General features: G+C 37.4%; 1 protein-coding gene across 7 annotated transcripts in view; it reads left to right on the plus strand.

Annotated features, from left to right (window-relative positions):
* The window catches only part of TASP1 (taspase 1), a 249,810-nt gene that overhangs the window by 193,046 nt on the left and 29,517 nt on the right, over positions 1-27,247 (plus strand). For all 7 annotated transcript variants that reach the window (XR_006891126.1, XM_046679120.1, XM_046679121.1 and 4 more), the window contains one exon: positions 17,198-17,271. Coding sequence is in view for 6 of the 7 variants with exons in the window: in XM_046679120.1 (XP_046535076.1) it covers positions 17,198-17,271 (74 nt within the window). In the remaining variant the exon portion in view is untranslated. Of the gene's footprint in view, positions 1-17,197; positions 17,272-27,247 lie in introns of those variants that run through there.

Consider the following 27,247-nt stretch of genomic DNA (forward strand, 5'->3'; position numbering starts at 1 on the left):
AACAACATACACAGTAACATAGAAAGAAGCTTCTTCCTGTTCTCCTGCCAAAAAGGAATCAGAACCATGTGAAGAGATTCTGGCCTAGAAGTTCGTCTTGGCTCCATCGCTTATTAGCTAGGACGCCTTCATGCATCAGTCTTATTTTTCCATGCCATGTCCTCATCTGTAAAATAAGGATGCCTGACATAACCTCCTCATAAAGCTGTGGTGAGGAAGGGTCAAATGAGTGTTTTGCAGATTTGCAGATGTCCATCCAGATGTGTGGCTTTGTGTCTAGCCAAGTGCACCAGTGGGGATGGAACCTAACCTGCCCTCCATTTCCCAAGACATAAAGTTGTGGGGCTGCCTCTGCCCCCGGGGGTGCCTTTTTCTAATTCATTCATCCAGATGGGGCATTTAAAAAAAATCTACATGAAGGTCACATAAGCTATCAGGGGTCCTGTATATTGTTTTCTTAAATTGACTTTTTAATTGAAATGTACATTCATTCAGAAAAATCCGCAAATCACAATTGGAGCTGCTTGATGAATTATTACAAACTGAACCCACCCATGTAACCAATATCCAAATAAAAAATAGAACTTTACCACAACCCCAAAAGCCCCTCTGTAACCCCACCCAGTCTCTATCCCCTCCAAAGGTAACCATTATCCTGATTTCTAACCATGATTAGCTTTGTTTAGTTTCATATTTATATAAATGGAATTATAGAATATGTACTATTTATGTCTAATGTCTTCAGTCAACATTAAGCCTGTTAGATTCATCCTTGTTATATGTGGCAGTAGTTTGTTCATTTTCATTGCTGTATAGTATTCCATTGTATGGATATACCACTATGTATTTATCCATTCTTCTCTAAGTATTTTTTTTATATAAGCACTATAGGTCATTCACAGGAGCTGTGGTAGTTCAACTCTTTGTAAAAATTGCCTTACATCAAGTGTGGTTGGTGCCTGATCTATATTGTACGATTGTTGTGAATTTCTATAGTACAAATTCTCTTCATACCCTTAGGTTCAATGAGTCTGTAAAATAGAAGACTGAGCATTTCTTATGAATGTAAAAAGTATTTTTTTCTACAGAAGTCCAAAGAGCTTTCATAAAATCTCTCCTCTCATTCCTCAAAGAAAAAAAATTGCTGTTAAATAAAGCCTCTTTCTCCACCTTCATTCTGATGACCAACCTCATTGTTTTTCTTGCTGTATTCTCTCACTGTACTTGGTACCCAGGTTGCTCCTGGGAAGTGTTATTTTAAATGGCCATCTTTGTTAAACCAAAGCAAATAGCAGTTTGCTTCTTTGGTATCTTAATCACTGTTGACTCCTTTGACTATCTTCCACAGTTAGATAGTGGAGTTTGCTTTTAAAATGTGCAAAGGGTATACTTGGGTTCCATAAAAACTGAGAATAAGGGGGGGCAGTTATTAAAACTGTTTCATGGACTGTTCCTAGGATGGAGGATCAGTTCTTTACTGAGCCCAGACTCTTGCCCATTCAAGTTAATCCTGAAAATTGTAAGGTTTTTTTGGTTGTCCTTTCATTTTTGGTGGAATAGTATAGAAATACATATTTAAGGATAAGTCATAGAATTTTAGCTCATGCAAAATAGTTTTTATCACCAAGGTAGTAATTTGTAAATTGATTCCTACTCTCTGTCTCAAGAAGAAGAATGAAATGTAAAGTGTCAGTTTATGATTTCATAGTGAAATTTGTTAAAGTTAGCTACAGGGATTGATGTTTGTGAAGTTTACTAAAACCTGGTGAACATAGGCTAGTATCAACTTACAGATGCTACCAACTACATGAATTTTTACAATTTTTGCTTTTAAAAAGTTATGTATGTTCAATATGTGGTAAGAAAGCAAACACAGTCCAGAAGGGTACAAAAGGAGAGTTAAAGTCACCTTGGCCACTCTGATGCCAGAGCCACCAGTCTCTGATCCTGGTTATTCTCATAGGAAATACTTTCACTCTATAGAATGTGCTCATGCGTCTATTTCATTTTTTTTTTTTGGCTGAGGAAGGTTCCCCCTGAGCTAACATCTGTTGCCAATCTTCCTCTTTTTGCTTGAGGAAGATTCGCCCTGAGCTAACATCTGTGCCAGTCTTCCTCTATTTTGCATGTGGGATGCCACCACAGCCTGGGGCTGATGAGTGGTGTAGATCTGTGCCCGGGAACTGAACGGGGGCCATCAAAGCGGAGCATGCCAAACCTAACCACTAGGCCATGGGGCTGGCCCCTTCTATTTCTTGATTAGTCAGTACCTTGTGACTCCTTTTTGTGATTAGTCAGTAACTTTTGGGAAAAAATTAAGAAAGTAGCTCACACTGTTCCTGCTCCCCTTTCCTCCTGACTTTTGTTAGAATTCTACTCTAACTTGAAATCATATATTTTAATTTCATTGCAACTTTTAACACACTATTTTTTGATTCATCTATCTAATTTTTATCAACCATCCCTCACGCCTTCGACTGTGTAAGTTTAGGAAAGTTCATGCACTCTTCTTTTCTTCCCTCACTCCTAACCCTCACCTCAATCTCTAGCATCCATACCATTATTGTCATGGTTATTAAGATTTGGATCCTATGCTATAGCTAACTTGTCTTCTTTGATTAGAGGTTGATTTCAAACAGGGACAATTAGTAACCAGCATTGACAGTATCAAGATTATGTAAATATTATTCACTGCAGATCCAGTAGTGGAAGATTGAACCCATACAAAGGGAAGTACTTGTCACAAACCTCTGCCTGTAAAAGGAGAATATTTCAAACATCAAGCTCAAGTCGATTGTCCTGTGCTATACCCCATCTGTTGCTCCAGATCAGTCCACAACTTAATTTGCTTCATGTTTGGACCATGATTTCCCATTTATTGCTTTATAAAACTATCGTGAAATTAGAATTTCATAAACTCATGGCTCCTTAATGCTTAGAAGTATCTAGTAACCAGGAAGGCTCAGAATTCTTTTTCCTACACATCCAAATAAAACAATTCCAAAAATTAAAAAAAAAAAAAAAAGAACCAACACTTAACTGCTGTATATTGTTCAATCACTTTTTTGTCCCAAGAATAGTACAATCAAAACAATCTCTAACTTCAGCTTTTTCTGTATCCACTCTTTTCTGAAAATCTTAAATAGTGTTTCCATTACACCACAAAAACAGTTTCAATCAAATCCTACTGTCACTTGGTGGAGTTACCAGGAAGCCATTACTGAGCCCCTCCTCTTGGCAAATACATCAATTACAAGAGCCCCAGTGGGCCACTTCAAGGGTGGGATGACTCAGATGTAGAGCACTTTCAAGGTTCGTTCTTTGCTTACTGATTCATGAACAGAGTTGGAGAATCTCAGGGATAAAGGAACTTTCAAAGTCCTCTGTGTGACCTTGTTACTTGTGCTTTGTCCATAAATTGCTTACAAGAGGTGGAGCTTAATTCCTTTCCCCTTGACTCACTTCCAACACATAAGAATATGGCAGAATGACAGTGTGTGACTTCTGAGGGTAGGTTTAAAAAGGCGTTGGGGCTTCCTCCTTGCTGTTCTGTTGGATCACTCACTCTGGGTAAGACCAATGGCCAAGTCGTGAGGACGCTCGAGCAGTAGTATGGAGAGGCCCATGTGGAAAAAAACTATGACCTCCTTCTAACAGCCAGTGAAGCACTGGGGCTTCTTGCTAACAGCATCAGCACTGAGTGAGCCTTCAGGTGACTGGAGCCCTGGGCAGATTTTTTGATTAAAATCTCACGAAAGACTGAGTAAGAACTACCCAACAAAGCCATTCCTGAATTCTTCACCCATAGAAACTGAGATAATAAATGTTTGTTGTTTTGAATCGCTAGATTTTGGGGTAATTTATGCTGCCGTAGATATTTAATAAACCTTTTAAATCCTCTCACTGCCAAATGGCCCTCTAGTTTGTCTAAAGAACTACAATGGCAAATCAAGGTACTCTGTTGCATCTTCAGGCAGCTCAGACTGTCAGACTTCAGCTTGCATCAGTGGATCTTGGTTCCCTTCTTTGAGATCCTTTCAGACAAATGTGAGCAGTATCCTTCTACTTTGCGGTTCCTAATCACTCTTTTCCAGACTGTCTCCTTAGGCGCTCCACCTGTGTTCCTCTCCCACCTCCATACTGCCATCCCACTTCTCTCTCTAAAACTTGTAGCTGGCGCAGAGAACCTAACTATGGCCTCAAAAACAGGACAGTTGGGAGAGAAGCAGACTGCTGTGAAGCAGGAAGGGCAAAAATGAAAACTTGACCTAATTGTGGCTTAGAGAACCACACCAATCCCAGGGTCAGAGGACTAGTGGTCAAAACAAAAACCATATAAGTATATGTAGTTAGTTTACTATATGCCTAAGCTAAATGTTGAATAACTTTCTATGTATGTTAAAATAAAAGGAAAGCATGTATCTCTTACTATCACTCCCATCTCCCTAATTTTAATTCTTCAAGGAGGAGATACATACACAAACACACACATACACATACTCTCTCCCTCAAGACACTCCTATCTCTGCCAGTCTTTTCCCTAGAAGATAGATGGGAACTACTTAACTTGATGGGAAAAACCCTCCGCTGATCTAACCCCAGAACATGCTTTCAGTGTCATTTCCAGCCAGTCCTTCTTTTCTTCCACTCATCTTCAATGCCCTGAGTTCTGGCCACTCCAGATTGCTTGCTCTTTTTCCAGAGGGCCATGTTTTTCCCTGGTAACTTTCACATGCTATTACCTGTGCTTGGAATGCCCTCCACCAATCACATTCCTTCTTTAAGAAGCAGGACATGTAGGAATGTTCTTGGAATCCTTTGGAAGGCCTTCATCCAATTGATTTATTTCTTCTTGTGCTCTTTTTGCAACATACACCTGACATCACTTGTAACACTGACCATGACACATCATAGACGTATGTTAAATTGTCTGCCTCTCCCTCTAGGCCAGCACTTCTTAACATTTTTTCTGAACCCAGTTATTTGAAAGGAATAGATCACAGGTCTTTGAGCCCTAGTGACTCACATGGAGGGTACAGGGATTTGAAATAATCTTTCCATGTATTAGAAGATTCCAATGCCTATGAGAATCACACCACCAGATTGGGAATCATTTGAGGGCAAGGACTTTGTCATATCCAACTTTGTACCCACCCTCCGTGGTAGGCTCCCAGTAACTATTGGATGAAGGAATGAAGTGCCAAATGGAATTTCCTTATTGGTTATTTTAGCAGAAATTTTTAAAGAAATTGACAACTCTTCCAGAAAAATGTAATGTCATATAAAATATCCTTACATGCTCTTAAAAAACAAACAATACGGGTTGGAAATGTTGGCTAATGACAAGTGTCCAGGAATCAGAAGATTTGGAGACAGTTTAAATGCATCGCAGAAGACAGCCTCTGCAAACAGCCTTGTAAGGGGACAATATGGGCATGAATGTGTTTGCAACACCTATCCCACCACCTCCCACCTCCCACCCCCCAGATCATGAGATGCTGGCAAAGCCCAGCCTACAAATCACTGCTTTAACGCAAAGCAAATGCTTGTCCCTGGAATGAAACAGCTGAAAAGAATTAATTTTCTTTCTGCTTTTAGAGAAAAAAATATATATATTTTTACCTGCTAAAGTACAACTACATGTGCTTTCCAGGCCTCTACAGAAGTACTTTATTGAGGCTGGTGTAAGTAGTATGGTTAATAATTGTGTAAACAAAGGCACATCAAGTCTTCCAGTGGGAAAAATTTCTTCCCAATTTTAGGCTTGTGATTTGATACAAGTGATTGGAATATATGCAAATACATGGCATAAACAGCCAATCTCACTCTCTGGGTGCATTTCTTCTCTTGTAGCCTGCCCTCAGTGTGCTGATGGGAGCCTAACAGACCCTGTGAAGTTCAGGGGTTCCTGCCTTAGGGTGGTTAGTAGGAAGCAGTGAGTAACAGACATCACATCTTTAAGGAAAATCTTAAGCAATTCACGATAGGAGGCATAGGGACTCTTCAGGGAAAAAGACTGTGTTTTCTGCCAGTTGCCTTTGTGCCAAGCCTGTGTTGGAGTCTTTCATCCTAAATAGATTTGAGGCCTGCAGTTCAGCCAGGGCCTGATCATCTGATGAGCACGCGTGGAAATTGTTACTTTCCCATTAGGTTACCCTCACTTTACTCAGAGAATGACTTCAGGTTTGTAGCTATCCAGGAATATGTTCATGATGCTAATAATTAAGTTTTGTACCTGATATTGCTTCAAATTGTCTAGCTATCCCCTTTTCCTTATTTTTCATCTTTACTGTGAAATGTTTTATATATTTTAAATGAAGAATGTAATAAATTTGTAACTTATAAAGGATAATAATAAAGTGAACACCTGTGAACCCACCACCCACCTTAAGAAATTGCCCATTACCCATATCTTTGAAGCCCCTATGTGGGCCTGTCTGAATTTTATATAAGTGGTATATCAAATGATTTCTTCTCTGACTATTTTTGCAGTTTCTTACATAATTACCTGAAAGGATAATGAGCCCCTTTATCATTTTAGATTTAGCTCTATCAAATCAAAATGTTCTTCAGTTGCCACTTAAGACTTAAATGTGGTATTTTCTCCCCTTTTCAGAAAAGAGTTCTTTATCAAGTACTCTTTTTGTCACTATTACCAAGACATGCTATGGTTTAAATGTAAAAAATGGTAGATTGAATTGATGCTTCCTGGAACAGTAAAAAGATAAAAGGTCATTTTACTGTAAGTTAAAATTCCAAACCGCCTTTTGGTTTTACTGGCATTAAAAACTTGGCGAGCACTTATAAACACATGTACTTCAAAGGAGCTTCATTCTCAGAGCCCCAGCAATATCACTTATTTCCATTTCATTGTACATGCCACCATGAGCACTTATGACTAGGCATTCTGCTGGGCTCGCACAATCATAAAAATAACCCTCAAAGAGAAGGCAAATTAGCTATTAGGCTGGTAGTGGGAAAAGAGGTACTTACGGATGTTTATCTGATGTTAATAACTTGACTTAAAACTGTAACTAAAACTTTGTTCTATAAGAGGGTACAGTGTCATAGTTGGAAACTTGTTTCTGTCTTGCCTCAGCAGTGCTTTGGGATTGTTACATCTTCACTATAGTTTTAAGAGAGAGGCTGGCATTTTGGTTATTTAAGGATCAGGTGGAAAGAAGCAAATTAAATAATTTATTCTCAGATGCAAAATGAATACGGCAGGCCTGATATTCAAACTTTTCAACAAGTGACTTGCATTAATCTGTTGATATAGTGCTCTGAGATTTATACTTTTCAGAATTAGTTTTCATTTTTAAAACACAAAGATGTTGACTACAAGTAGCTATAATCTTCCTTTTTAAAAGAACTTTTCTTCCCTTATCACTAAATAGACTTTTTAAAAATTGGAAATAGATTTTCATCTGTAATTTTCTTCTCCATCACGAGAAGTATAGTTCTAGCTATAATCTAACCTTGTAGTATTTCTTTTTTTGGCGGGGGCACAAGGTTTTCCATCTGAAATAAAGATTTATGCATAGAATTTGTGCATAGAATTCTTGTGATTATGTAATTCTTCTTACTTTGGTTCTCCTAAAACTCTCAGAAAAACATTTGACAAATTTTATAGTCAGTTTTCATCTGCTCAAAGGTAATAGAGATCACCATAGCATGAAATAAATCCTAAAAAAAATTTGTTGAATGAATGAAATCATGTTTCAATAAAACTTGTTTCACTGAATGCTCTTCTGTTCAGCAGAGAACTTCCAAGTCCCAGCCAGTGGCTCCCTGTTTCAGGCAGTTTCTAATACAATAAAATAAAACAGGAAGAGAATTGAAATGTCCTTTGGGGCCTGTATTACTGTTTGACCCAGATCCCTCTTGTCCTTTTCAGTCAGCATCCTTCTTTAGTCTTGAACAAATCTGAGTGAGGCTTGGGAAGAGAGAATTGTTATTTTCTTGGCTTAGTGTGACTGGGGTTCTATAGAACTCCATCCCCATCTCTCCCAAGACAGTTCAGTGGTCAAAGCTCTTCAGGGAAGCTGGCCAACTCAAAGCTACTTCATGGCCATAATGGGACATGCATTATATGAATTTTAAGGATTCCATGTCAGGACAGTAAAGCATCCTTGTATGAACCCCCTGTTGGGTTATAAAGAACCTAACAACCAGGGGGAAGAAATCTACAGAGATAAGAGGAGATCGTTTTATTTACAGTTGCTCATTCTTCCTATTTTAAAAACGAATTTATCTTTATTCAATAAGGAGTAACTTAAATACTGTGCAAAATGTCCTAGGGCAAGCCATTCGACCTAAGGCTCAGGAGGGGCAGCTGACTTGGCAACTGCCCAGTCCAAGACAGTTCCGATTTTAGAGTTCTGTTTTTCTTGCAGGAAAGACTGGGATGTGAAGCCAGGCAGAGAGCTTTTAAATGGGTGCGGGAGCCAGTGCAGCTGGGGGTTGTTAACAATTGGAGAACAACAGTTTTTTTTTTTTTTAAGAAAGGGTGGCTGAGGGCTTCTCTCTGGTCAGAAAAGAGAATCCATTCGGATAGAAAAAACTTGCTTGCAACCCTGGTAAGGAAAATTTGACTTAATTCAAACAGGATGACACATGTGTGAATCATTTTGAAAGAGAAAGAGGTATCCTGGGGTATTATCATGCAGTGGGTAGCTCGTAGTTCTAATATTAACTGGTGAAGGTGGTGATTTAAATGTTTCTAGGAGGCAAAGCATTGCATAGGGGCTAAAGGCTGTCTCATTATAGTGGAGGGACACTAAGACTGAAGGAGAACCGTTCTTGGGCATTATACCTATAGGTGAATTCATTTCTTGCAAAGCATTTAATACAACTTTCTAGAAAGGCTCGCCTCTAAGATTATGTACAAATCTATTCCAAATGTCCCTGTAATGCCATTAACCTGTCGTTCTTGAGGGGCTCACATATAGCACATCCATACCTAACGCATTCACTGGCACTGGAACACTTGTGTGATGTGATGTGTTGTGAAGTCACTTGGTGGAGAAGAATCTTGCCAAATTTCTGTGTCCATCTTTCACATGTTAAACCATTCAGGAATTTATTTCAGCATGGTTTGGGTCTTAATGTTTTCTGATAGAGATCTTTTCAGCATCTGGACATCTCCAATAGCTTCACAATCCCTGAGCTTTGGCTTTCTAACAAACAAAAGCCTTTTCAAATCAGTAGTTGAGGTGTAAACAGTCACTGGCTACTACTAAAGGAGTATGGTCATTATCGATAGGCCAGGAGCTTCTCTAAATGAAAAAAGCTTGAGCCTGACCACACCAAAGACCGTTATAGACAGCACTTTCACAGGCCCAGATATGAAAAAGGCCATTCATTTACCCTGTGTGTTGCTTGAATTCATGGTCCCTACGTGTGATAATTATACATGGAAAAATCCCAATACAGTCATGTGTTGCTTAATGATGGCGATATGTTCTGAGAAATGCATCATCAGGCGATTTCATCGGTTGTGCAAACATCATGGAGTGTGCTATAGGGGAACAAAATTTGGCACCCCAAAATGTATCTTTTTAATGTGAGGATTATTTTAGGCTGATTATTTTTATTTATTTATTTTTGCTGAGGAAGATTCACCTTGAGCTACCATCTGTTGCAACTCTTGCTCTTTTTGCTGAGGAAGATTCGCCCTAAGCTAACATCTGTGCCAATCCTCCTCTATTTTGTATGTGAGCCGCTCTCACAGCATGACCACTGATAGATGAGTGGAGTAGATCTGTACCCGGGAACCAAACCCCGGTTGCCAAAGCAGAGCACACCAAACCTAACCACTAGGCCACCAGGGCTGCCCCTAAGCTGATTATTTTTAAGAAACAAAAGACTTAGAAAGTTTTTCTTGTTACCTCCTCCTTAACTGCCTAAAAGGATTCAGATAAAAACATCTGTCTCAGGAAGTGAGCTGTCACTCTGGCATAACAAACTAGGTGGTAGACAGGGAGGAGCCTAGAAAGCCTGTTTGTTAGGCTTCCATCTGTTTTCTGTTTCTGCGTGGCCAAACACTTGTTTCCCAAACATTTGCTCCTTTTCACCTACCTGTAAATTGACTTTGAAGTCCTTGACTTTCCCCACCCCCCAACATCTTCTTTTGTGTTTAGCTGAGGATGGTATTTAAGCTGGTGGCTCTGGCCATTTTGATGAGTTACTCAGTTTTGCTGGGTTTCTTCTATGTATACATGTTATTAATCTTTGTTTGTTTTTGTGCTATTAATCTGTCTCATGTCAATTTAATTCTTAGGCCAGCCAGAAGAACCTAGACGGATAGAGGAAAATTTCTTCTTCTCCTAACAGCACTTACACAAACCAAGATGGTACGGCCTACTACACACCTAGGTTACATGGTACTAATCTTATGGGACCACTGTTGTATATGCTACCTGTCATTGACTGAAACGTCATTATGCAGCACGCGATCATACTATGATAGAACATTTGCCCGGTTTGCTGTACTATTATTAGAATCATTTTTTTAATACTGTTACCATAAACTTCAATTTTTCGTATATGGAAGATTTTCAGATTTAGTTCCTAAAATCAAGAAACAAATTATAGACGTCTAGGTATCACTGATGGTAAGAAATGCAACGATTTTACTGAAATACTAATTTTTCCTCTGTGTAACTGTATTTCAACAAACTTTGTACTACTCTTTGCTGGGCTTTAATTGTAAATCAGGACTTAAACAGTTTGAAAGGTTTTTTGTGAGATAAACTTTACTCTTGAAACAAATAAATATTTCCTACTCATTTTAAATAACTTATAATGGTTTGGGCATTTTTTATTTCTAATGGAAATAAATGTTTGTTTCTTTTGATTGCTTTTTGAACCTAACAGGTTTTGCCCTAAATATGTGTGCCCAGTGTAAATTTAAGTAAGGACTTATTCATGTCCCATCAGAAGATTTGGTCTTGTTTTAGGTGGTTATGAGACATGAAACAATTTGAAAGTATTAGATCAGTTTCACATCATAATAAAGCATTTTCATGAAGGACAGTTAAAAATATAGGATAACGTATCTTTACATCAAATTTCAGTAGTCCACAATGTCATGATTCTTCATAAATAATTTAGATAACAGGGTGATTGAGATTCTTAGTGGATTTTAAAAAAACAGGAAATAGGGTCCAGGGCCCTGACAGTGGTTAAGTTCACTGTGCTCTGCTTTGGTGGCCCAGGTTCCCGAGTTTGGATCCAGGTGTGGATCTACACTGCTTATCAGCCAATTTGAGGTGGCAACCCACATACAAAATAGAGGAAGATTGTCACAGATATTAGCTCAGGGCTAATCTTCCTCAAGCAAAAAAAAGAGGAAGATTGGCAACAGATGTTCACACAGGGCTAATCTTCCTCACCAAAAAAAAAAGAAAGAAAAGCTGAGGGGAATAAATGAAAACAGGGCAAAATTCAGAAGTTTCAGAAGGGATATGTAATGAAAAATAAGTTGCCCTCCACTCAGCTCCCTTAATCAGCCAGTTGCCTCTGTAGTAGCAATGCTGCTGCCAGTTCCTCAGATATTCTTCCAGAGACATCTCATATATTTACTAACATGTCCATCCATGGTGCCCTTTTATTTTGTTTCACAACAATGGTAGCACCATCATTATACGTCTTTCTCCACTTTGCTTTTTATTTTAGATAAACTATACGTCTTGCAGATTAGTGTTTTTTCAAACTATAACATGTCATATTAATGAGGCCTAAAAATCAATTTAATGAGTCACAAGCGGAATCTTTTAAATGTCGTGGTTAGAATATAAAGAACCCACTAGAATAGACCAATGCATTTCAGGTAAAAGGGTATTATTTCATGAAATTTCAGTTATAAAGAAATGTGTGTACTAAGTGACAATGTGTGGGACTTTTTTGTTTTGTTTTGGTTTTACTGTGGTTCATGGTCAAAAAGTTTAAAAAACACTCAGTCTAGATGGTTCCATATCACCCAAGCTTCTGCCTTTGTTTTTAATTATTGCCTAGTATTTAATTGTATAGAGTGTTATAGCTATTCATATATAGTCCCACCAAGAGGCGATTAAGCTATTTCCAGTTTCTTCCTAATTAAAACTACTTCAATGAATATCTTTGTAAATATGTTATTTTCTACATATAAAGGCTTATCTGTGGAATAAATACCTAGAAGTAGAATTGCTGGATGAAAGGATATGTCATTTTGATAAATACAGACAGTCCTCATTATTTGCAGATTCTGTATTTGTTAATTTTTCTACTTGCTGCAATTTATTTGTAATCTCAAAATCAGTACTCGCAGCACTTTCACAGTCGTTTGTGGGCATGCACGGAGTGGTGATAAATTTGAGTCGTCTGACATGCCCATTCCCAGCTGAGGTGAACAAGGCGATGCTCTGTCTTTGTGTCTCAGCTCTCATACTATAAAAAAGTATCCTTTTTCTGTTCTATTTAGTGCCACATTTTTCATATTTTTGTGTTTTTTGTTGATTTCACTGTTTAAAATGGCCCCTAAGGATAGTGCTGAAGTGCTGTCTGCTGTTCCTAAGTGCAAAGGAGGTTGTGATGTCTTGTGGAGAAAACATGCGTGTTGGATAAGCTTCATTCAGGCAAGAGTTATAGTGCTGTTGGCCATGAGTTCAAAGTCAATGAATCAATAATACTGTTCATCCAGAAAAAGGAAGAGGAAATACACCAATCTGTATATGAGCACACTTGAGGGACTGCTAAAGTAACATCTATGATGCATAATGAAGTTATGGAAAAAGCTGGAAAAGTCGCTAAAGTTGGAGGTTCATGAGATGATGACCAATGAAAAGAGCTTAGGGGACAGCATTGGTGTGAGGCTGAAAGCCAAAGGCATTCACGGGCAGGTTATCCAGGGTTAGGAAAATGTTAATGTCTTCTTGGCTAGTGTTTTATTATAATGAAATACTGCATATAATTATGTATAGGAAATAAATAAGATGTCTTTAACCAGAAACACACATAGAATATGGTTACTTATTGATCAAAAATGTGACCAGAGACTGTGTATTTCCTGCCCTGTATTTCCTGTAAGAGCAGTGGCTCAGTATTTGCTATTTCAGTCTTCATGGTGACCTTATAGAACATAACTACCACGGATTGCAAGAATGTATTTCCAAATGGCCATATTCCCACCATCATTATATGAGAATGTTTTTTCTCTACCTTCAGCTAACATAATGTTGTTTCAGAGCTTTTGATATCTGGTAACCTGATAGTTGGATAATGGTATCTTGTGGTTTTAATTTGCATTTCTTTTTGTATGAGAAATGTAGAACATCTTTTTATCTTTTAGAGCCATTCATATTCCCTTTTGTTCATACCCTTTATGCTTTCTCTTGAGTATTTGTCTTTTTCTTAGTGATTTGTAGCTGATCTTTATGTATTAAGAAAATTAGTTCTTTTTCTGTTCTATGAATTGCAAATATTTTCCCGAATTTTTCATTCATTTCTTGACGCTTTTCCCCACCTGGCAAAAGAAAATACTACAAACATTTTCTAATAGAGTCAAATGTATTATCTTGTCTTTTATGGCCTCTGGGTCTTGTTATAATTTTAAAAGCTTTCCTGAAGAGATATTTAAGAGCTGTGTTTGTGTTTGATGTTTTGTGGTCCTTTGGTGTTTGTAAGGAATTTAATCCGCTTAATGTATAACGCTAATTAGAAATCCTGAAAAATCTAAATAACTTCAGAGTAATAGAAGAGTGGAAGATAACAGGTTTTAGAATCCAAAAGTCCAGTTTTAATTCCACTTTGTGCACTTACTAAAATGACCTAAATTGTGTTACTTAGCACCTCTGAGTCCCAGGCTCCCCATCCAGGCTTTACTGCAAAGGACAGTGCCTGGAACATGATAGATTCTCAGTGTTACTTCCTCCCTCTCCTGCTTCCAAAGTCCTCCACCAAGAAATAGTTTGTTAACTTGAATGAAGACATGCATTAAAAGAAATAAAATAGGGTTTCTTTTCAAAAGTATTCTATAATTTAAATTGTAAACAATTTCCACTGAATTTCTCAGGCTAGCCTGAACTACTGATCCCTATATACTAATTTGAATTGTTGGTATTAAAAATAATATGTCAGTGTAATACACCTCTTTTTTTGGTTTGTGAAGAGTGAAGACTGAATTTCTAGACATTGAGTTACTTTCTTTAAGAACTTCTAAACTCTATGTCTAGAAACTTTATTGAAAACTCTTCAATATAAAAGCATTTAATGTAGTCAATTAGTGCAGCCAATTTATCCTGTTTTATAAGTCTCAATTTTTCATATGTTACATTTCCTTAAAGCATGCTACATTTTTGGAGAGAATAATCCAGTTTAAAATCATCAAAATTGTGTCTTTAAAAAAAGTAAAGTGGGGCCGGCCCAGGGGCGTAGTGGTTAAGTTTGCGCACTCCACTTCAGCAGCCCACGGTTCGTGGATTTGGATGCTGGTGGTGGACCTACACACTGCTCATCAAGCCATGCCATGGCAGTGTTCCCCATACAAAATGGAGGAAGATTGGCACAGATGTTAGCTCAGTGACAATCTTCCTCACCAAACAAATAAATACATAAAAACAAAGCGCAGTGTTTTTATCTTTCGCTTTCATGATTAGATTGACTATATTTCCATGTATTTTTGTTGGCTAATTCATGAACAATTGACACCTTAACATTTGGGGCATTAGGAAAAGTCACAATTTTAGAAATGTCTTAAGTTTGTATTTAAATACAATTGCATTGTCATTACTCTAGGGAAATTCTGTAAGACTTGAGTGCCTCTACTCTGTTAGGCAATTTAGAATATCACAGATCTTGCTCTGGACTTCAAGATTTTTGAAGTTCAAAGCAGATGTGTGAGGAAGAAAAGACATCTGGTGAAGAGCACTTGCTTCACTGTGTGACTCTGTTTTCCTGCACTTTTCAGGGGATCGTCTGTTGAGCAGGTTGGCAGGTTTGATAATTAGTTAATGATGAGGAAATGAGCCACATATCTGAGGAACTCAATTTTGCCTCTCATTGCTTCTTTCTTCCCCACATGTCTGGCGAAGCCTTCAGAGTCCAAGATCACTGATCCCACAGTTGTGTCTCAACTCAAACACTTGTCTTCAGGCTTAATTAGGTCAAAGATATAAACACATGGGTGGTCTGAGATCCAGAGGGTTTAGTGTTGAGCAAGGCAGTTTTATTATCAGGGACTTTTGAAATTTTTGTTGGAAAAGTGCGTCAAAACTTTAAAAAATGCCTTTTTTAACATAGAATTTTAGGACTGGCCCAGTGGCACAGTGGTTAAGTTTGCACACTCCATTTTGGTGTCCTGGAGTTCACTGGTTTGGGCCCCGGTCGCAGACCTATGCGCTGCTTATCAAGCCATGCTGTGGCAGGGATCCCACATATAAAGTAGAATAAGATGGCCACGGATGTTAGCTCAGGGCCAGTCTTCCTCAGCCAAAAGAGGAGAATTGGCAGCAATGTTAGCTCAGGGCTAATCTTCCTCAAAAAAAAATAAAAAACAACCATAGAATTTTGAAAGTATGTACTTGAAAGTGACAGAGTTTTGTATATATCTCTTTATGTCTGTGAATTTTTCTTTTTGTAACTTTTTATTTAAATAATTTCAAACTTGCAGAAAAGTTGCAAGAATAATTCAGGGGACACCCATGATTCCTTTACTAGATTCACCCATTGTTTTCATTTTCCCTTGTTTGTGTTTCTGTCCTCACTCCCTGTTTCCCTCCCTCTTCCCTTCACGTACACTCCTCCTCATACACACATACACAAACATGTACATTTTTTTTCTAAACTATTTGAGAGCAAGATGGAGATATCAAGCATCTTTACTCCTAACTCTTCAGTGGGTATTTCTTAAGAACAAGGCCATTCTTCTAAATAATCACAGTACAGTTATTAAAATCATAAAATTTAATATTGATACAGCACTGTTATCTATCCTTAGTGCCTTTTCAAATTCCTTCAATTGTCTCAACAATGTCCCTTATAACATCCCACGTCCCCCAGTCGAGGATCCAACCCAGGGTGATGCATTGCATTTAGTTGTCACATCTTCTTTGTTCTTTTGAATGGGAACAGTTTCCCTCCTTTCTCTGTATTTTTTGACTGACATTTTTGAAGAGTTCAAGCCAGTTGTTTAGTTGTTCCCGTATCAGATTTGTATGGTATTTCCTCGTGCAGTTCTGGTTTTGCATGTTCAGCAAGAACACTGCAGAAGTGGTGGTGAGTCCCAGAGTATTTTATTAGGAGGCACATAGTGTCGATTTATCCCTTAATTGGTAATGTTAGCTTCAATCATTTGATTAAAGTGGAGTCCATCAGGTTTCTCCACGGTGAATTTACATTTCTCCCCTTTATATTTAATAAGAATTTTGTGGAGAGATTCTTTGAGACTATGAAAATAGTCTGTTCCTCTTCAAATTTTCATCTACTGTTTTAGCAACCATGATGGTTTTCTAGCTGTCTTTTCTATTTATTAGTTAGCATTCTGCTGCAAGGAAGAGCTTTCTCTTCTCCTCCATTTATTTATTATTTGTTTATTTGCATTAGTATGGGTTCTTATTTTGTTCAGTGGTAATAATTCTTTACAATCATTACTTGTTTTGATACTTAGAGTGACACAGATTTGGCCAGTTGATAAGTCTTCATCATTATTGCAACACTTCCTTACTTTCTGGCACAAGATATTCCAGATTCATTTTGAATTTTCTCTGCCTTAGCCCTGGAATCAACATTTCTCCAAGGATTCCTGGTCCCTTTCCATGGAGAATGGTATTTAGAAACCAAGACCTGGGGGAGAGGAGGGGTGTTTTAAAGGAAACTACGTTATGGAATATTACATTTACTAAATCATTGTATACTGTATGTATGAGTGTGTGTGTGCATGTGTGTGTGTTTAATGTTACAAGTTTCAAACAGAAGAGCATTTATTTTACATGTAATAATCAAACTTTTGACAAGAAAGAAATACATTTTTCATTTCACAGTAAATGGCATTACACAGTTTTGAGTACTAAATCATGTTGACATTTATGAAGGAGCAAATGGAAAGTAGGGAACTGAGTGTGTTAAATATAAAGCTATCTTTAACTGTTCTATTAAAAACCAAAGATTTATTTTCCATCTGTGATCTGAATGTGCCTATTTGTGTTCTCTTCCACGGCAGTGGAATTTCTGTGGAGCCACACGACGGAGAGCATGTGTGTTGGATATATGTCAGCCCAGGATGGGAAAGCCAAGGTAAGCGGGAAAAGTGGGGCATAACCTGAAAACCTTGCAGCCATTGCATGAACCTCTAAGCAGCTAAGCTGATATGATGGAAGTTTTTCAGCTTCTCTTGGGCATTAGCTCTGTGATCTGTATGAGAATCTGATTAAGAACAGTTAATGGCGGATCTTTTTTGCTTTTGATGATGGAGCAGGGGAGATTAGGAAAAAACTTTTTTTATCTTGTTGTTCTTTATCCATTGTGATTAACTAGAAAAGAGGAAACTGGAGATTGGGAAGAGAAAATGGGAGTGAAGCTGCTGAGCTGACAGGGCTGGGTGATTTTGCAAGGAATATTGGAATAGATAAAGGATATGGAGGCAAAGAAAGACGAGGGCCTGGACAGCGTCCTGCATGAATGAGGCCAGAGGTGGCTGATGTGCTTGCACCTGTGACCTAGCTCGCTCTCTGGTGTGTTCTGGCATACCTTGGCATGGTGTCCTCGTGGCAGAATCAAAGGTCTGTGCCCTATGTGCCACCTGTCTGTACCTCAGTGAGTCACAGCAATCACGCAGACGTCGGCATAGCACCTCGAGTTTTTTGGCTTCTCAGGACTCACAATGAGTAAGCCTAGCAGTAAGAAACATAATTTGTGGATTTTATTTTGTATTGGCCTCATGTTCTTGTTCATAAAATTTTTAGAAACATCTGTGGCATATGATGTTTACTTGGCGTTAAAGTATCTCAGTTGGAAAGCTGTGAAGTTGGGCCACCTCTGTTTTAAAGGACATGACTTATTTTGCACATTTGGAAATATAAGTAAGGAAACTTCTGATATAAACTGTCTGATAAAGATTGAATCATTAACAAATTAAGAATACATGTAAGAAAGAAGAGTTTATTGCTTATTTGTCCTATAACACCCCTCTGGACTGACCACTGTATATTATCCAGCAAGCCAGTAGCGTCACAGGGCTTCTATGAGTACAGCATACAAAAGCATTTTCTCAGACAAGGATTGGCTCACGTTTGTGAAAATATTACTGAGCTCCCCCTCCCCTTTGTCTCACCTCACCTAATAAAATATTTGGATTGTATTAGTAGACTTATTCAATAAGAGAATGCATAAAGATTGCTTTGTTTCCTAGTACACAGAGAAGGGAATTATAATTGCTCATTTTAAATGTGGTTTATGGGTTTAGAGCAGCACTGTCTAACAGTATTTTCTGTAATGATGGGCATGGCTTATATTTATATTTATGGTTTGTTGTCCAATAGTATAGCCACTAGCCACATGTGGCTATTGAGCACTTGAAATGTGGCTAATATGACCAAGGAACAAAATTTTAAATTTTATTTAGTTTAAATTTAAATAGCCACATGTGACTATTGGCTACTGTATTGAACAGCACATTAAAGAATGAGTGGAAAAATGGTTATTCAAATAAGTATTTTCAGAACATTCTTTTCTTCTGATGACAAAACAGTTCCCAAATATTAAATAAGCCCGATAAGCCATAAGAATCCTTGCACAGAATGCCTCGTAGCCATTTAATTTTCTCTCACTCCTTACGTGTTGACTCTGAGCTAAAATTACTTTTTAACAGAAGGACATGTGTGAGGGGGACTTCAGTACTGCAGCCAGTGTGGTACGGTACAGTCATGTTATTATGTCCCTTGTGCAGAAATGTTCTTGTTATCCCTGCTGGTGGCCTGTGGAAGACACCTTACAATTTAATGTGAAATATGAGTGGTAAAGAGAGTGGAGAGTCCTTTATTGAGCCCAAAGATGTTTGGCCTCCAGTTGCATTGCTTGACATCTGGTGGACGTGGTTTTCATACTGCTGGTAAATTCTCCAGCTGGTGGTCTTGATTGGGCCAACAGATACAGCTGCTCCTCTTGCCTCACTTGTAAATTATGTTTTTGACCTTCGTTGCAGAGAGTTAATCCCCCTCCCTTTCTTCCTCCTTTGAGCCTGTGGCTGCAAATGCTTTTCAAAAAAAAAAGAAACCCACAAAACACAAAACATTAATGGTTTGGCTGCTGAATTCTATTGATCAAAGAAACTGTCTCTTCTGTTTTAAAGGGCTAGAATTTTATTGTATTGGAAATAAGACAAGTTATAGATGAGAAGCTGGGCTCAAAAGAGAAAGGGGCTAGAGAAACTTTTGTGCTCTTTTTAAGAGAGTAAGCCTTTGGTCTACCCTGGTTTCCTGACTTCTATAAAAGAATGGTTGAATTAGTGGCATACCTGTTCAGCTTGATGACTAGTTTGTGAAAAAACATGGTCTCACGTATGTTGAGACCCATGGTAACAAAATGAGAAAGGAGGCATCTTTAGAAACTAAAAAAGAAAGGTAACTTTTCTTTTAAATTTAAAAACTATTTCTAAAAAGTTTTTTTTTTTTTTAATTTGCCTTGCTTTCCAAAAATTTCCTTCTTTCTGCTTGTTACCAAACTCAGAAACTAAAACCACCTGGCCATTTGAACATTTTATATAAGTTAGCTATGTTTAATCCAAGTTAAGCCCTTGAATTAAAGTTTATCTCAAAATCATACTACTTAGAAAAGGCTGAATAATAATCAATGTCATTGTAACCAGAATCTATATATAATTTGAGTAAATAAAAGTAGATTCTTTTACAAGTTTCTTTCTTTTTTTTAATAGAACATTCTTGCAATTATATAATTTAATTTCTAAACCCTTCTGTAGCATAAGTTAAATAGATTTCTTTTTATTGAACTAATATTAGGGCATTGATACCAGTTGAGTTTAAAAATCAGCTTGCACATATCCTAGCCAGATAGCAGTTAATGAACAGTTTTTAGTAAACACCCAATGTGCATGGACTACTGTAATAAAAACAGATGTTATACTTATTCAAGTATAATAAGTGAAACTTAGGTTTCTTTTACTATGTGGAGATCACTTTTTATAACAATAGTGGAAATACTGTTAGAAAAATTCACCTTTGAGGAGGAGCAGGCTATTTTATGGTCTTAAAGTGTCTCCCCACAGATTTCCTATTAGTTGCAGGGAAAAATCGTAAGTATATAATGGAGAAACAAGGCAACAACTTGACCATTATAATTAATGTCACCAGTGAGGGACAGATGCACATCATGGACCTCTGGATGTGATAACCTGACAAAGACACAACATCACTTTTGTAGTATTCCATCTGGAAGTGCATAACCTGAATCTAATCACAAGGAAACACCAGACCAATCTAAAATGAGGAACATTCTATGAAGAAAGAAAAAAATGTCAATATCATAAAAGACAAAGGCTGTGGAAATTTTCCAGATTAAACAATACTAAAGAGTCGTAACAACTAAATGCAATAATTGATCCTAGACTGGATCCTATATGGGAGGGGATAAAATGCTGTAAATGCATTATTAGATCAATTTACAAAATTGGAATATGGATAGTAAAAAAGTGTTATATCATTGTTAAATTTATTTGTTATAACTGTACTGTGGTATGTAAGGAAATAGTCTTACTCTTAGCAAATACAAACTGAAGTATCTAGGGGTAAAGGGCCTTATATCTTAATATACATAATATCTTCTCAGTGGTTCAGAAAAAAATATTATGTGGATGAGTAGATTGATGGCTGGATAGAAAGACAGCAAATTACAAAGGAAATGGAGCAAAATGTGAACAATAGTTGAACCTGGGTAAAGAATATGTGACTGTCCCTTGAACTATTCTGTAATTTTGAAACTCTTTTCAAATAAAAAGTTTAAAAAATATCACTCTTGGATATTATGGCACGTGATTATTTCTTTGAACCTTGTAGTTGAAATGATGTAGTTCAAAAAAATATCACTTTTGGTTTATAACCAAGTTTGCATTGGGAGAATGATTACATTCCCACAAACTGTTGCCTTTTTTCATTTTGAGTTCCTGACTGGATTGACCAAAAGCTATTCAGATAATAATACCTCTTAAAAATATTATGCAAAATCTCTCTAAAGTAGTCAGTCTGTTGCTTTCCAGCTAGGGTCTGGATCTAGGAGAGGTTAGGCTTTTTCATTATCAAGGTATCAAAGTGCTGTGAGTTTAGGATGTCTTTTGGGATATTACCCAGCTTTTTGTTTTTATTTTTTCACTTACTCAATCTGTGATGTTCTTTTGCCTAGTGTGCCAAGCCCAATGTCGTAGTCTGACACATAGTAGTGAAACAAGACAGATACTGCCCATGCCATTATCTCCCTACTACTAGGGAGAGCACACGGCACTGGATGGTAACTCAATGATGTTTACATTTGGTTCTTAACATTCTTTCTTTTTTATGCTGTAAAGTTTTCCAAATAGGAAACCTTATGAGGTCATGCCAGGATTTCTATTCTTGGCACCTATGATTAGTTCTTTGGGCCTTGCAGTTGAAATGAACAAGTCTTAGAATGGGTGTGGCATCAGGAAATTGGAGCCTGGGTCCCCCTCCACTCTGCACACTGTGAGACTTGGTGTGATCACTCTGTCTCTCTGGATCTCAGAGCCCTCATCTGTAAAATGAGAATAAGAAAACCTTACGCTGCCTTAAGTCCTTCCTGGGATAAGTTATGATAGGAAGAGAGAAACAGTCTGTTTGAATACAGATAACTGGACCCCATTAAGTCTTTGATGTTTCTTCAAGTTTGCAAAATTTTAAATTCTACATTCCAGATTACATAAGCAGATATTTTACTATTTAATTTTCGCTAGAATTTTTGTGGTCTCAATGTCGTGTATACCATGTTTTGTTTTTATGAAGATAGTTTCTGGTACTTTTAAAAAATCTCAATACATGTCTGTTTAGAAGGGCTAGCATGGGGATGAGATTTTTGAGGGCTTTTTACTAGGCTTAACTTACCTCTCAAACAAAGCTGTGGGAAGAAGACTTAAGTATGAAACATGAAGTCCATGAGAGGGAGTTATCAAAAGAAGCCAGAGAGAGACTTCCACTTCCAATGAGGATAGAGAGACTATTGCTTCTCAATGAGAATGAGCTGGATAGACTACAAAATCATAGATTTAAAAAATCATCCAAAAAGCTGAATATGCTAGAAAAACCTAAATGAACTAAATTCCAGAAAGAGACAAGCTCTTCCTAGGAGGGAAAAATCTCTGACGGCTTCATTCCTGGCAGAGCAGTAGGCAGAGAAGTAAAACTAAGATAGAAGAGTATAAAGAGAAACCAGCTAAACTGTTTTTTTCTTTTGAGGAAGGCTAGCCCTGACCTAACATCTGCTGCCAATCCTCCTCTTTTTGCTGAGGAAAACTGGCCCTGAGCTAACATCCGTGCCCATCTTCCTCTACTTTATATGTGGGACACCTGCCACAGCATGGCTTGACAAGTAGTGCGTAGGTCTGCACCCGGGATCTGAACTGGCAAACCTGGGGCCCCTGAAGTGGAACATGTGAACTTAACCACTGCACCACTGGGCTGGCCTCCAGGCAAACCTTTTTTAAAATTAATTTATTTATTTTTGGATGCACATCATAATATATTTCGAATTCTGTGTAGATTACATCATGTTCACCACCTGAAAACTAATTATAGTCCGTCACCTCACATGTGAGCCTAATCACCCCTTTTGCCCTACCCCCTTCCCCCTTCCCCTATGGTAACCACCAATCCAATCTCCAGTGCTATGTGTTTGTTTGTTTGTTGTTTTTATCTTCTACTTATGAGTGAGATCATATGGTATTTGACTTTCTCCCTCTGACTTATTTCACTCAGCAAAATACCCTCAAGGTCCATCCTTGTTGTCACAAATGGCTGGATTTCATCATTTCTTATGGCTGAGTAGTATTCCATCATGTATAAATACTACATCTTCTTTATCCATTTCCCTTGATGGGCACCTAGGTTGCTTCCAAGTCTTGGCTATTGTGTATAATGCTGCAATGAACGTAGGGGTGCAAGTATCTATGCCTTTGTGTTTTCAAGTTCTTTGGATAAATATCCAGCAGTGGGATAGCTGGATCATATGGTAGATCTATCCTTAATTTTCTGAGGATACTCCATACTGCTTTCCGTAGTGGCTGCACCAGTTTGCACTCCCACCAACAGTGAACAAGGGTTCCCTTCTCTCCACATCCTCTCTAACATTTGTTGTTTCCTGTCTTGTTAATTATAGCCATTCTGACCTGAGTGAGGTGATACCTCATTGTAGTTTTGATTTGCATTTCCCTGATAGCTAATGATGTTGAGCATCTTTTCATATGCCTGTTGGCCATCCATATATCTTCTTTGGAGAAATCTCTGTTCAGATCTTTTGCCCATTTTTTTAATTGAATTGTTGGTTTTTTTGTTGTTGAGCTGTATGAGTTCTTGTATATTTTGGATATTAACCCTTATCTGATATATGGTTTGCAAATATCTTCTCACAATTGTTAGGTTGTCTTTTCGTTTTGTTGCTGGTTTCCTTTGCTGTGCAGAAGCTTTTTAGTTTGATATAGTCCCATTTGTTCATTTTTTTCTGTTGTTTCCCTTGCCGGGTCAGACATGGGACTTGAAAATATGCTGCTCAGACAAATATCAAAGAGCGTACTGTCTATGCTTTCTTCTAGAAGTTTCATGGTTTCGGGTCTTAGATTCAAGTCTTTAATCCATTTTGAGTTGATTTTTGTTCATGGTGTAAGAAAATGGTGTACTTTCATTCTTTTGCATGTGGCTGTCCAGTTTTCCCAACACTATTTATTGAAGAGACTCTCCTTTCTCCATCGTATGCTCTTGGCTCCCTTGTCAAATATTAGCTGTCCATAAATGTGTGGGTTTACTTCTGGGCTCCCAATTCTATTCCATTGATCTACGTGTTTGTTTTTGTTCCAGTACCACGCTGTTTTGGTTACTATAGCTTTGTAGTATATTTTGAAATCAGGGAGTGTGATACCTCCAGCTTTGTTCTTTTTTCATAGGAATCCTTTGGCTATTCAGGGTCTTTTGTTGTTCCATTAAATTTTAGGATTCTTTGTTCTATTTCTGTGAAAAATGTTATTGGAATTTTAATAGGGATTGGGTTGAATCTATAGATTACTTTAGGAAGTATGCACATTTTAGTGATGTTACTTCTTCCAATCCAAGAGCACGGAATCTGTTTCCATTTCTTTGTGTCTTCTTCAATTTCTTTCAACAATGTTTTATAGTTTTCAATGTAGCCATCTTTCCCCTCTTTGGTTAAGTTTATCCTAGGTATTTTATTCTTTTTGTTGCAATTGTAAATGGGATCGTATTCTTAATTTCTCTTTCTCCTACTTCGTTGTTAGTATATAGAAAGGCAACCGATTTTTGTACGTTGATTTTGTATCCTGCGACTTGACTGTATTCCTTTATTGTTTCTAAAAGTTTTTAGTGGAATCTTTAGGGTTTTCTAGATATAAAATCATGTTGTCTGCAAGGAGTGACAGTTTCACTTCTTTTCCAGTGTGGATCCCTTTTATTTCTTTTTCTTGCCTGATTGCTCTGGCTAGGACTTCCAATACAATGTTAAATAGGAGTGGTGACAGTGGGCATCCTTGTCTGGTTCCTGTTCTTAGAGGAATAGCTTTCGGGTTTTTCCCATTGAGAATGATATTTGCTGTGGGTTTGTCATATATGGCCTTTATTATGTTGAAGTATTTTTCTTCTATATGCATTTTATTTAGAGTTTTTATCATAAATGGATGCTGTATCTTGTCAAATCCTTTCTCTGCGTCTATTGAGATGATCATGTGATTTTTATTCTTCATTTTGTTAATGAGGTGTCTCACGTTGATAGATTTGTGGATGTTGAACCATCCCTGCATCCCTGGAATGAAATCCACTTGATCATGTTGTATGATCTTTTTAGTGTATTGTTGTATTCGATTTGCTAGTATTTTGTTGAGGATTTTTGCATCGATGTTGATATTGGCCTGTAATTTTCTTTTTTTTGTGTTGTCCTTGCCTGGTTTTGGTGTCAGGATAATGTTGGTTTCATAGAATGAGTTAGGAAGCCTCCCCTCCTCTTCAATTTTTTGGAAGAGTTTGAGAAGGATAGGTATTAAGTCTTGTTTGAATGTTTGGTAGAATTCACCAGGGAAGCCATCTGGTCCTGGACTTTTATTTTTTGGGAGGTTTTTGATTGCTGTTTCAAGCTCCTTACTGGTGATTGGTCTATTCAAATTTTCTACTTCTTCTTAGTCCAGTTTTGGAAGGTTGTAAGTTTCTAAGAATTTATCCGTTTCTGCTAGATTATCCAATTTGTTGGCGTATAGCTTTCCATAGTATTCTCTTATTATCTTTTGTATTTCTGAGGTGTCTATTGTAATCTCTCCTTTTTCGTTCCTGATTTTATTTATCTGAGCCTTCTCTCTTTTTTTCTTGGTGAGTCTAGCTAAGGGTTTGTCAATTTTGTTTATCTTTTCAAAGAACCAGCTCTTGGTTTCATTAATTTTTTCTATTGTTTTTTTTTAGTCTCTATTTCATTTATTTCTGCTCTGCTTTTTATTATTTCCTTCCTTCTGCTGATTTTGGGCTTTGTTTGTTGTTCTTTGTCCAGTACCTTTAGATGCACTTTTAGATTTTTCTATTTGGGATTTTTCTTCTTTGTTGAGGTAGGCCTGAATTGCTATAAACTTCCCTCTTAGAACCACTTTTGCTGTATCCCACAGATTTTGGCATGTCATGTTTTCATTTTCATTTGTCTCCAGGAATTTTTTGATTTCTTCTTTGACTTCTTCATTGACCCAATCATTGTTCAGTAGCATTTTGTTTAATCTCCACATTTTTGTGGCTTTTCTGGTTTTCTTCCTGTAGTTGATTTCTAGTTTAATACTTCTGTGGTCAGAAAAGATGCATGGTATTATTTCAGTCTTCTTAAATTTATTGAGACTTGTTTTGTGGCCTAATATGTGATCAGTCCTGCAGACTGTTCCATGTGCATTTGAAAAGAACGTGTATTCCGTGGTTTTTGGATGGAATGTTCTGAATATATCTACTAAGTCCATCTGATCTAATGTGTCCTTTAAGGCCAGTGTTTCCTTATTGATCTTCTGTTTGGATGATCTATCCATTGGTGTAGGTGGAGTGTTAAAGTCCCCTGCTATTATTGTGTTACTTTCTCCTTTTATGTGTGTTAATAATTGCCTTATATATTTAGGTGCTCCTATGTTGGGTGCATAGATATTTACAAGTGTTATATTTTCTTGTTGGATTGTTCCCTTTATCATTATGTAGTGCCAGTTTTTATCTCTTGTTACAGTTTTTGTTTTAAAGTCTATTTTGTCTGATATAAGTATTGCTACCCCCGCTTTCTTTTCTTTGCCGTTTGCATGGAATATCTTTTTCCATCCTTTCACTTTCAGTTTGTGAGTGTCTTTAGGACTGAAGTGTGTCTCTTGTATGCAGCATATACATAGGTCTTGTTTTTTTAATCCAATTGGCCACCCTGTGGTATTTGATTGGAGCATTTAGTCCATTGACATTTAAAGTAGCTATTGATAAATAGAATTTATTGCCATTTTGTCCCTTTCTTTTTGTGGGTGTTTTAGTAGTTCTTCTCTGTTCCTTTCTTTTTCTCTTGCTCTCCTCCCTTGTGGTTTGATGGCTATCTTTAGTAATATATTTGATTTCTTTTGTCTTACTTTTTTTCTTGCTTGTTATAGGTTTCTGATTTGTGGTTACCATGAGGATCTTATTTAATATTCTATGCATATAACAGTCTATATTGAGTTGATAGACTCTTTAGCTTGACCTCTTTCTAAAAGCTCTACTTTTTCACTCCCCTCCTCCCACATTTTATGTTTTTCAAATCATATATAGTCTCTTGTTTGGTGTGTGTCTATCCATTACCCTCTTATCATTGAAATAGGTGATTTTAGTACATTTGTCTTTTTTTTTAATTAATTTATTCTTTTCTCCTTTTTCTCCCCAAAGTGCCCCGGTACATAGTTGTATATTCTTCGTTGTAGGTCCTTCTAGTTGTGGCATGTGGGATGCTGCTTCAGTGTGGTTTGATGAGCAGTGCCATGTCCGTGCCCAGGATTTGAACCAAT

Source organism: Equus quagga, chromosome 12 (assembly GCF_021613505.1).
Source record: "Equus quagga isolate Etosha38 chromosome 12, UCLA_HA_Equagga_1.0, whole genome shotgun sequence".
Classification (NCBI taxonomy): domain Eukaryota; kingdom Metazoa; phylum Chordata; class Mammalia; order Perissodactyla; family Equidae; genus Equus; species Equus quagga.